This window comes from Rutidosis leptorrhynchoides, chromosome 10 (assembly GCF_046630445.1).
Source record: "Rutidosis leptorrhynchoides isolate AG116_Rl617_1_P2 chromosome 10, CSIRO_AGI_Rlap_v1, whole genome shotgun sequence".
Classification (NCBI taxonomy): Eukaryota; Viridiplantae; Streptophyta; class Magnoliopsida; order Asterales; family Asteraceae; genus Rutidosis; species Rutidosis leptorrhynchoides.
Window position 1 is genome coordinate 208,277,439 of NC_092342.1, and position 12,014 is coordinate 208,289,452.

Sequence of the window (12,014 nt, forward strand, 5' to 3'; positions counted from 1 at the left end):
TTGTGCCAAAGTTTTATGTGCTTGATTTATAAGAATCAAATATGGTGGATAGCCATGCATTTTTTTTAACATTTTACGTCATGACGGTCGTAGATACAATCTATTGGCTGGATGCTCAGCGGAGTTCTACGTCATCCGCTGTCATTTCAACCTTTTATGTATGATTGAACTTTTGCCATCGAGAATAAACTTCTTTTCTGTGGGCAGGGATGACACAAAGCTTTGTGACATCTGATTAAAAATCCTTGGCCGGATAAAAATTATGAATAGTATGCTATAAGAATAACTGTTTTAACTTTTATTACTTTACAAAAATTTTTACATTTATGATTGCATCTCATATTCATAATAGTTGATCAGGCTACTTGAATATGCAATACCACACATAAAATTTCTTTAAACTCATTGCATTCCATATCCGCTGCATTTCCTCTCTAGAGGGCGCTGCAAGGGTATATGATCCATTAGGATGTGCTCGTATGATTTTGTATGGCCATTCCCATCGTGGCCCCAACTTCCCTTGCTTTGCTTGTCTGTTTGCTTCATTGTCTCGTAACACCAAATCTCCTTCTCTAAATTGCACATGCCTGACCCGTTTATTGTTATATTTTTCCATTCGCTGCTTAGCATCCGCTTGATGCATAGCGGCCATGATCCGCCTTTCTTCTAATAAATTCAAGTTTTCACGCAAGACGGATGAATTGTTTTCTACATCAAATGCCAAAACTCTTTGTGTTGGCACATGGATCTCAGCTGGTATTACTGCTTCAGTGCCATACACCAAGCTGAACAGCATTTCCCCCGTCCTCCGTTTTGGCATTGTACGGTGAGCCTAAAGAACATATGGTCCTTCATCTACCTATTTAGTCTGACTTAAACCCAGTCTAGTCTTTATGCTAATTTCCTTGTTTGTCTCTTCAACTTGGCCGTTTACTTGTGGGTGAGCAACAGAGGTGAATGTTTGTCTAATGCTCAAATCCTCACACCAACTTTTAAACGGGTTTTTTTGCAAACTGTTTGCCATTATCACTTACAATTTCGTTTGGCAGACCATACCTACACACAATATCATTCCATATAAACTTCTTTATGTTTTCACCCGTTATCCGTGCTAAAACCTTTGCCTCAACCCACTTAGTGAAAAATTCAATTGCAACCACCAAAAATCTTTCATTGCCAACACTCTTGGGAATGGTCCCACTATATCAATTACCCACTTGCAAAATGGCCATGCAGGTGAAACTAAAATTAAATCATATTTTGACGGACGCTGGACGGTCCCGTGCCGCTGACATGCATACACGATTTGATTGTCTCTGTTGTATCTCTTTAAATTGTTTGCCAATAATATCCTTGCCTCATTATCCGTGCCACAACAGTTCTATAACCATAATGCTGTGCACACAAACCTTCATGCATATCTTTCACCACATCTATAGCTTGTTCTGGTGCTAAACATCTCAAATTTGGACCATTGAAAGATTTTCTATAGAGCACACCATTCTCCAATACGTAGAACTGAGCACTTATCTTTATCCGTCTTGCTTTCGTGACATCATCTGGCAGTGTTCCGCCCTGCAAATACTTCACGTAAGGAGTCATCCAACACGATCCTCCTTCCTCAATGGTTGCTACTACCACCTTTTCATAAATTGATTTATCCTTCAGAACTTCCACCAAAACTTTCTTATACAAATGATCAAATGTTAATGTTGCTAATTTGCTCAACACATCTGCTTTTTTGTTCTTATTTCTTGATATTTGTACAACCTCCAAAGTTTCAAAATTCTTGGAAATCTTTTCAACTAATTGCAAAAGTCGCTTCATTGATATATCTTTTGCTTCAAACGCCCCATTAACTTATTGTACTACAATATGAGAATCCACATAGGCACGTAAATGCTTTATTCCCATCTCAGATGCTGTACGGAGGCCGGAAAACAATGCCTCATATTCTGCTTCGTTGTTAGATGCATAAAAACAAAACTTGAGTGCATATGTATGTTCTTCCCCTTCCGGACTTGTAAGCACCAATCCTGCACTGACTCCCTCTTCATTTGATGCCCCATCGGTATGCAACTCCCATATGCAATTACTGTTTTTAGCATCTCGTGAATAATCTACTTTTTCAGTCATTTCTAAAAGAAAATCTGCCAAAATCTGCCCTTTAACTGCATGCCTTAGTGAAAAATTTATTTCATATTCTCCTAGCTCAACTGCCCATTTTTCTAAAAGTCCTGACGACTCTGGATGTTTCAAGATTTGCGTTATTGGTTGATCTGTTAAAACAAGAATTGGATGTCCTTGAAAATACCGCCTTAGTCGTCTAGCTGTGTGCACTAAAGCATATACCAAATTTTTGATGGGCAAATAATTGATTTCACTTTGCAGTAATAACTTGCTGACAAAATATATTGGTATTTGCACCCCATTCCATTCTGCAATTAAAACTGAACTAATGGCTTCCAGCGACACTTCCATATATAGAATTAACGTTTCTCCTGCTATTGGTGCAGTTAACGTTGGTAATTCTTTTAAAAGTCGTTTAACATCCTGAAAAGCTGTTTCAGCTTCTTCTGTCCACGCAAAATCCTTTTTGTTTAAACAACTCTTTAAAACCTTCATGAATGGTAATGAACGATCTGCTGCTCTAGATAAAAATCTTGTTAAAGCCGCCAATCTTCCGTTCAAGCTTTGCACTTCCCTCTTTGTTTTTGGAGATACCATATCCTCGATTGCTTGAATCTTTTTTGGATTTGCCTTAATACCTCTCTCCTTAACAATATGACCCTAAAATTTACCCTCTTCTACACCAAACGTACACTTCTTGGGATTTAATTTTATAATAATCTCACGCAGTGAATCAAAAGTCTCTAGAATATCCCTAAGCAGCTTTCCTCCGTGTGACTTTTGATAACAATATCATCAACATAGGCCTCCACATTCCTGCCTATTTGATCTTTAAATGTCATATCAATGACACGTTGGTAAGTTGCTCCTGCATTCTTTAATCCAAAAGGCATTTTTACATAACAAAAAATTCCGTCTGCCGTGTGGAAAGCTATTTTATCTTGATCCCGTACTACCATGGGAATTTGATAATATCCCTTATAGGCATACAAAAAAAGGCTTAAATTGATATCCACTTGAAGACTCCATTTTCCAATCTATTTCTGGCAAAGGGTAGTTATCTTTCGGGCAAGCTTTATTGATATCTGTGAAATTCACACACATCCTCCATGTATTATCTGGTTTTCTCACCATCACTGGATTTGCTACCCATGTTTGATACTTGACTTCCCGTAATATCCCAGCTTCTACTAAATTCCTAACCTCCTCTCTAAGGAACTTTGTCCATTCAGGAGCCATACCTCTTTTCTTTTGACACACTGGTGGAATATTGGGATTCACATTAAGCTTATGCTCAGCAATGTGTCGTGGTACTCCAGTCATATCTGAAACTTGCCATGCGAACACATCTATGTTGGCAGCTAAAAATTGTATAGCTTTTCTTTTGTTTCTTTCGTTAATGTTTTTCCAATAATAATTTTTTGATCTGGAAATGCTGGATTTGGTGAAACTGATCTATCATCATGAATGATTGGCTTAACAGTGGTTCAATTTATTTGCACACATTCTATTTTTATTCTCCGTTTAGCGTATAGCGTTACAATGCCAGCTGGCGTAGGAAACTTCCTCATTCTGTGTACTATTGACGTCACAACTCCAAATGTCATCATAGCTGAACGGTTCAAAATGACATTATATTGTGAATTTGCTTTTACTACAAGAAACTCAATATGAGCTGTCCTTTTGAATCGTGATTTTCCCAACACCACTTCTAAAAGTATGCTTCCTTCTGACCATGATGGATCGTTAGAAAAAATTGCTAAAGGAATAAGAGTGTCTTTCATCTTCTCCTTTACTCTTTCTGGTAATTGTACAAAAAAATGTTCATACATAATATCTGCTCCTGCCCGGTATCAGTGTATATTCCTCCAATAATACAATTTGCTATACAGACTTCAATCACCACAGGAGCATCAGATGGATTAGTATTAAACATAGAAGGGAAAGCAATCAACTCTTGCTTCCAATCTTCGAACGTTTATGCTTTTATCTGTTGTCCGGCTTGCCACTTATGTATCATGTTCATCTCAATAGGTATTACCCTATGATTATGATCTTTTGTACATTTGAGAGTTGAGTGATTCTTCAAAACGGATGACGCCATATGTTGTTACTATTTTTCGTATAACGGGTGAAAGGTACCAGTACAATACAATAACAACCTAGGGTTGAGTGATATGATGCCGACTAATGTTTTTCTTCGGGAAATAATCCCTGCAGACCCGGAACATGGATGAGAAATCAGTGGGGTGGCCTCAATCAGTCTTTGGATCAATCTATAATTGATCCGTCTAGCGTTCTGTTACTAAGCGGTTAATGTTTTAGAGTGAGAAAGAACTGTGTGTGACAAAAAATGTACTTCTCTCTAACTGAAGTTGGTGACCCAAGGGGTCTATTTATAGGCGTAGAATGTCCGAAATTCTTGGGATACACGTGTCAAACGCTGATTAATTCGGTTATGCGAAATATCCAGAACCGACTTTAGTGTGGCTGACGTGGCTACGTGCTGCTCACGCGCCTAATTAAAGGGCTTAAGCATGGAAGCTGCCTGCAGGGTTTACGCTTGACGCTGGGCGGCCGGCTGAACACTATACGGCAATTGCTAAAAACTGCCAAATATTGTTATTTTATATGCTCTTTGATCCATTCTACTATATAAAAATGATGCTTTTATGCATGTATTCCTTAGGATACACCATTAGTAGTAAATTTTTAGTCTATCGTTTTTAATAATGCAATATAATAATATATACTCCAAATATTGCAAGAATAAGTTGAATCGTAAAAATTAAACCAACAAAATGGTAATTTGATTGTGTTTTTTTAGCAGGGTCGGATCTACTTTAGGCCCAATGGTATTGTGGGACACTACTAATGAAATGTCTCGTTCATATTGATTATAAACGTTCCATATTAATTGATTTCGTTGCTAGGTTTTGACCTCTATATGAGACGTTTTTCAAAGACTGCATTCATTTTTAAAACAACCATAACCTTTATTTTATCTATAAAGGTTTAAAAAGCATTACGTAGATTATCAAATAATGATAATCTAAAATATACCATTTACACACGACCATTACATAATGGTTTACGATAAGAATATATTACATCAAAAATAAGTTTCTTGAATGCAGTTTTTACATAATATCATACAAGCATGGACTCCAAATATTGTCCTTATTTTAGTATGCAACAGCGGAAGCTCTTAATAATCACCTGAGAATAAACATGCTTAAAACGTCAACAAAAATGTTGGTGAGTTATAGGTTTAACCTATGTATTATCAAATCATAATAATAGACCACAAGATTTCATATTTCAATATACATCCCATACATAGAGATAAAATTCATTCATATGGTGAACACCTGGTAACCGACATTAACAAGATGTATATAAGAATATCCCCTATCATTTCGGGAAATCCTTCGGACATGATAAAAACGAATTCGAAGTACTAAAGCATCCGGTACTTTGGATGGGGTTCGTTAGGCCCAATAGATTTATCTTTAGGATTCGCGTCAATTAGTAGATCGGTTTACTAATTCTTAGGCTACCAAGCAAAAAGGGGCATATTCGGCTTTGATCATTCACCCATATAATGTAGTTTCATTTACTTGTGTCTATTTCGTAAAACATTTATAAAATTGCATGTATTCTCATCCCAAAATATTAGATTTTAAAAGTGGGACTATAACTCACTTTCACATATTTTTACTTCGTCGGGAAGTAAGACTTGGCCACTGGTCGATTCATGAACCTATAACAAATATGTACATATATATCAAAGTATTTTCAAAATATATTTAGAACATTTTTAATGCGTTTTAATGTTTTAAGTTTATTAAGTCAGCTGTCCTCGTTAGTAACCTACAACTAGTTGTCCATAGTTAGATGTACAGAAAATAAATTGATATATATTATCTTGACCCAATCCACGACCCAGTGTATACACGTTTCAGGCTAGATCACAACTCAAAGTATATATATTTTTGGAATCAACCTCAACCCTGTATAGCTAACTCAAACATTACTGCATATAGAGTGTCTATGGTTGTTTCAAATAATATATATACATGGGTCGATATGATATGTCAAAACATTTGCATACGTGTATATGGTATCCCAAGATTACATAATATATTAGAATACATGTATAATACAATATAAGTTAGCTAGGATATGATTTGTATAGAATTATTACAATATTTCCCGTAGCTACAACAATAAAAAAATATCCAATCTTGTTTTACCCATAACTTCTTCGTTTTAAATCCGTTTTGAGTGAATCAAATTGCTGTGGTTTCATATTGAACTTTATTTTATGAATCTAAACAGAAAAAGTATATGTTTATAGTAAGAAATATAAGTTACAAGTCATTTTTATAAGAGGTAGTCATTTCAGTCGAAAGAACGACGTCTTGATGACCATTTTGAAAAACATATTTCCACTTTGAGTTTAACCATGATTTTTGGAAATAGTTTCATGTTCATAAGAAAAATCATTTTCTCAGAAGAACCACTTTTAAATCAAAGTTTATCATAGTTTTTAATTATCAAACCCAAAATAGCCCGCGGTGTTACTACGACGGCGTATGTCCGGTTTTACGGTGTTTTTAGTGTTTTTAGGTTTTAAATCATTAAGTTAGCATATCATATAGATATAGAACATGTGTTTAGTTGATTTTAAAAGTCAAGTTAGAAGGATTAACTTTTGTTTGCGAACAAGTTTAGAATTAACTAAACTATGTTCTAGTGATTTCAAGTTTAAACCTTCGAATAAGGTAGTTTTATATATATGAATCGAATGATGTTATGAACATCATTACTACCTCGGGTTTTGTGGATAAAACTACTGGAAATTAAAAAAATAGATCTAGCTTCAAAGGATCCTTGGATGGCTTGAAAGTTCTTGAAGCAGAATCATGACACGAAAACAAGTTCAAGTAAGATTTCCACTCGAAATAAGATTGTTATAGTTATAGAAATTGAATCAAAGTTTGAATATGAGTATTACCTTGTATTAGAAATATATCTTAATGTAAATAAGAAAGATTTCTTGAGGTTGGATGATGTAACGACCCGACTTTTTCGACTTGTTTCTGTGCCTTGTGATTTTAGCGAAACTGCGTATTTGTACGTACTGTGCTACTTTATACTCTGGAATCTTTATATACATGGTTTACTTTCATTTATATATTAAAACGTGCCTTAGAGTACGTAGGATACTTAACTTGATCACCGGATGCTTTATGACCGTTAGTGTCACTTAACGTTTCGAATAAATCGCGAACTGCTCACACGTTTAACTTTTGTCGTAATCGGAATATTATGACTACAAAATATTAATTATTATTTTATAATAATAATTACTTGGGTTTATGGATGCTTAATTATGCGTAGTAATTTAATTATGCTTACTAGTTAGTCTTGTTGGACTTTCTACCTTGTTGGACTTAAGCCCACCCTACTCTAGCTAGTAGCCCATTTATTTAGCCCACTTATTAATTACTAGTGACCCAATAATAAGTAAGACAAATGCCCATTTATTAGAGGGAACATGCTAGCATTTATGTCAAGTATTATCCTTATTATTGCATGGGATCCTAACATAAGCACCAACTTTAGACAACCATTAACCAAAAAGCAAACTTTTGTCCCCCGTGTCCCCCCTCCAAATTTTCGGCCAACTCACCCCACCCTCACTTCATTCACCTATAAATACCACCCTTATTCCATCCATTTAACACTTGCTCTCATTTATATTTCACACATACTTACTCTCTTATTTCCTTTCTAGTCTTTCTCACTCTAAAACTTGTAAGTTTTTGATTTTTCTTCTTCTTCTTCTCCTTTCCTTTTCGTGTTCATCATCATCCATGGAGGATCAAGCTTTTTAGCTTTGATCTTGATTACATCTTGTAGATTCAAGCATGAATCCTTCAAGAACATGGAAGAATCAAGCTTTCTAGCTTTGAATCTTCACCAACTTTGTAGATCTACAACTTTTTAGCTTTAATCTTGTTATTTGTTTATAAAGATTCAAACTTTTGTTTGTAATCTTCATGTAACTTAAAGATCCAAGCTTTATGCTTCAAGATCTTCAAGAACAATCACGATGCAAGCTTTCTAGCTTGGATCTTCATATCTTTTGTTGGATCTAAGTTTTCTAACTTATGATCTCATTATTTTGTTATAAAGATCAAAACTTGTGTTTATGGTCTTCATGTAACTTAAAGATCCAAGCTTTATGCTTCAAGATCTTCAAGAACACTAAAGGTTCAAGCTTTCTAGCTTTGTGACCTTATAACTTGTGTTAAAGGGATCCAAGCTCTCTAGCTTAGGGTTCCATCACCTCATTTGACTTAGATTATGTTCATACTTGTTTGATTGATGTAAATTTTGTAGCTTTAGTTGTAAATGTAACTTGTAATTGTGTTAAGACTAAGGATATGATGTAACCTTGGTTCATAATCCATCTAAGACTCTTAAATGAGTTGTGTTCTTACTTGGTCTTAACATATTGTGTGTTGATGGTAGAATCTTAGTCAAGGTGATGCTAACCCATCAACGAGTTGTACACTTGAAGCTACAAGCATCAAAGATGAGAACCGTGATGAGCATCAAGTACTAAGAACCCCACCGGAGCACCTTACCTACTGTTTTTCGTATCTTATCAGACCACCTGTGCTACTGGAAAGTTGATTTTCAATTATTTCGGTTCGAGTAGATGATTTTCCGTTTAGACCTCGTCTTAATCCGAGTTAAAATTTAGGATTTATGGCCTTCCAAAAGTCATTACACCCTATTAACCTTGTGCTGAAATTTATGACCTACTCGCACTTAAACCGTCGCCACGGTCGACGAGTTTGGCTCTGGAAATTGGTCAGCAACTAGGGGACTCATATACGGAGCCATAGCCACTGATTATGCATCTTTTCGATTTACGTAGAGGTCGTAGCAGCTGACCGAAGTTAGCCTATTGTTTCGATCTCTATTCTTGTCAAACTTACTTAGCTTTTATGATGATGAACGATGATTATGATGACACAAAAACTTATTTTATGCACTATTAGAACTTATAAAGACAACCTACTGACCTAGTAACCTTTGATTTAGGTTGACGACCTTTCGGACCGACTTACTACTTGCACACTTTCGTAACGTCTTGTATTGCTTATTCACTGTGAGTTATAGCTTCCCTTTTTACTTATACTATTTTTGGGACTGAGAATACATGCGCCTTTTTATGTTTTACTTATTTGACACGAGTACTTAAACTTTACATATGTGTGGGTTATAATGGCATAAACTTTCCCCCTAGCACGGTAACGTTTAACTATTGGTTTTTGAACCGGTAGACGCGAATCTTAGATATGGATCCATAAGGTTAGACATCCCCACTCGGGCTAGTCGCACTAGCATTTAACTGGTGTTTAATACTTCGAGGACATACGCACTCGCCAGGTGTACTTTTAGGGGGTGATATTTATATTTACGTTAAGTCTAGTTACCATGTGCCCACGGTTATACATATACTTTTCATACTGTTTTGAAACATTGAAATCTCGTGGTCAATCTTATATTACTGTTACAATTTAAACTATAGCTCACCAACATTATTGTTGACGTTTTTAAGCATGTTTTCTCAGGTTCTTAGAGGTTTGTTGCTTCCGTTGTTTAGATTTGCTGTCTTGTTGTTTAGACTTGCTGTTAAGGACCTGCTGTGCTAGAATCCCGCTGCATAATCTTAGAGATGTCTCAATCATGGAACTTTTCTTTTGCATTCGTAGTTTATGTTATTTTCAAATAAAGACTTTGTAACGACCTTTGTGTCACGTTATCTTTTGTAAACGCTATGTCTTTATGAATGCAAACTGGTTTTCAAACAGCATGTAGTACTTGACCGTGTAAAGATCCTGTTGTTGACGAATCGTACACGAGGGTTTTGTACGGGGCGTCACAATTGGTCTCAGAGCATTGGTTGTAGGTGTAACAACCCAAACCAAACCACGTTCGAACCCGCTTAAAGTATCACAAAAAAAAAATGTTCGTTCAGCAACTGGCGCGGCGCGCCAGTACCCCGCGCGGCGCGCCGATCTGGTCTGTCCAAAAAGTCTTGAAACGTGAAAATGTTTGACCACTTCCCAACGTATTTAGACAAAACGCTTTTCACAACATATTCATATATGAAAAACTAACACGTTCCATTCATAAAAATAAGTTTTACGAGACCGGGCCTACTTCGGCCGTTTTACGACTTTCGTACAAAATTCAAGTTTTCAACCACATGATTTTTAACACAAAACAAAGCCGAGCATGGCGATTGGGGATACGCTACCCAATCCTAATCAAATCATAAAGCAAGCCTTCTAAAGCAACTACGCAAGTCCACTAGTCCCCGCTTACCCGAGCCTCCGCATCCATGCAATCTATAAAAAATCAACAACGAGAGGGTAAGCTAACGATTAGTGAGTGATAACATACTACATACATATATATGCATAAAATGGACATGCCACACAAATAATCAAATACCGCATACCGGAGCATCCAAGCATAAAGGCAAGCTAAGCTAAGCATACCGTATAATCACTAAGAAACAAGCTAGTAACAACAACCATAAAGTAAGTCACCAACGACGATGTGAACAACGCAAACAAGCTACACCCGGAGGGTTAGCTACATCACAACAATACAACAATCTATATATAACAATATATAAACGAATAAGGTTAACTCATTAACCCATTACCGAAATACCAAACACCACAATGAAGATTGGCCGAACTACACGAGCCTTAGTAATCCGAAACCACACGAGATTACTATCTTCAATAAGATAACATCGAGGTTGGCCGAACTATACGAGCCTTAGTAATCTGAAACCACACGAGATTACTACCTCAATAAGATGACCGAACTACACGCGTCATCATGAATCTGAACTACACGCGATTCACTTCTCCAATACCAAAACCCACAGTCACGGGATTATAAAATCCACCACATCGGGGTTATCCAAAACCACATCACAATACATGTGATAATGTACACACAAATGTACACCTAGCCAAGAGGAGGTCAACCAAAACGCAAAACCGTGTCAATTAGACCTATACACAAGTCCATCAAAACCACCTATATGTGAAGTGAGCTCTATAACCGAGAACCACTTCACCCGACCCGTACCCATCCTACACATACATATGCACATAGGATATTAACACTCACCTTGTCGCCTTGATGAACGCTTTAGAAATAATCCGCAACTCGCCGAAGGAATGTACCTATTCCATTATCATAAATACCACAACACAATTAGAATGGATTTACAAACCAACCCAATTCGACACTTAGTGCAATTTCGACCCAATTGCACTTCCAAGCACAAACCGTGCCCAAACTAACCAATAATCACTAACATAAGTGATAATGGTCCTAATATGCCAATTAAACCCGAACAAAAGTGTTAAACACTCATCGTTCTCAAAATCGCCCATAAACCCTAATTTTGACCCATAAAGTCAAAATCTCACCAATTACAAGTTTTGACACCAAAACATATTTAACTCGGTTTTATACTTCAACTTAATCCATTTTAAGTTTATAAACCTCATCGAATCGACATTCGGGTCATAATCATCAACAAACCCTAACTTTGACTCTAGTCAAAATTAGTCAACCACAAGAACCCTAAAGGTCTCCAATACATCAATAATCGCTAATACTAGTGATTATACACCATTCTCAAGTCTTAAACATGATTAAATCATTAACTAACCTAAAACCCGCCTTTAACACTTACAAACCCGAATCTTGGTGTTAATTTCCAATTAACAACTAAATAGGTTCCATCTATGAATCATACAATCAAAAGC

General features: G+C 36.2%; 3 protein-coding genes across 3 annotated transcripts; all 3 read right to left on the reverse strand.

Moving 5' to 3' along the window:
- Positions 1 to 361: 361 nt before the first annotated feature.
- Positions 362 to 820, reverse strand: LOC139870779 (uncharacterized). The gene has a single exon (XM_071858555.1). The coding sequence runs from the start codon at positions 818 to 820 to the stop codon at positions 362 to 364; it is 459 nt and encodes a 152-aa protein (XP_071714656.1).
- Positions 821 to 992: 172 nt separating this feature from the next.
- LOC139870780 (uncharacterized) lies at positions 993 to 1,827 on the reverse strand. Its single transcript, XM_071858556.1, has 2 exons — positions 1,358 to 1,827; positions 993 to 1,056 (listed from the first exon to the last, which is right to left on the reverse strand). The coding sequence occupies exons 1-2, from the start codon at positions 1,825 to 1,827 to the stop codon at positions 993 to 995; spliced, it is 534 nt and encodes a 177-aa protein (XP_071714657.1).
- Positions 1,828 to 2,873: 1,046 nt separating this feature from the next.
- Positions 2,874 to 3,914, reverse strand: LOC139870781 (uncharacterized). Its single transcript, XM_071858557.1, has 3 exons — positions 3,672 to 3,914; positions 3,121 to 3,585; positions 2,874 to 3,005 (listed from the first exon to the last, which is right to left on the reverse strand). The coding sequence occupies exons 1-3, from the start codon at positions 3,912 to 3,914 to the stop codon at positions 2,874 to 2,876; spliced, it is 840 nt and encodes a 279-aa protein (XP_071714658.1).
- Positions 3,915 to 12,014: the final 8,100 nt, after the last annotated feature.

What these genes read in the sequence shown, in the direction of transcription:
- LOC139870779 (XM_071858555.1), bottom strand. Translation starts at nt 820, where the DNA reads ATGCCAAAACGGAGGACGGGGGAAATGCTGTTCAGCTTGGTGTATGGC.
- LOC139870780 (XM_071858556.1), bottom strand. Translation starts at nt 1,827, where the DNA reads ATGAAGCGACTTTTGCAATTAGTTGAAAAGATTTCCAAGAATTTTGAA. An exon ending in GTTGTGGCACGGATAATGAG is followed by an intron (nt 1,057 to 1,357) that starts GCAAGGATATTA and finishes TATTGTGTGTAG; the next exon opens with GTATGGTCTGCCAAACGAAA.
- LOC139870781 (XM_071858557.1), bottom strand. Translation starts at nt 3,914, where the DNA reads ATGAAAGACACTCTTATTCCTTTAGCAATTTTTTCTAACGATCCATCA. An exon ending in TTCCTACGCCAGCTGGCATT is followed by an intron (nt 3,586 to 3,671) that starts GTAACGCTATAC and finishes TCATGATGATAG; the next exon opens with ATCAGTTTCACCAAATCCAG. An exon ending in ATCAATTTAAGCCTTTTTTT is followed by an intron (nt 3,006 to 3,120) that starts GTATGCCTATAA and finishes TTTGGATTAAAG; the next exon opens with AATGCAGGAGCAACTTACCA.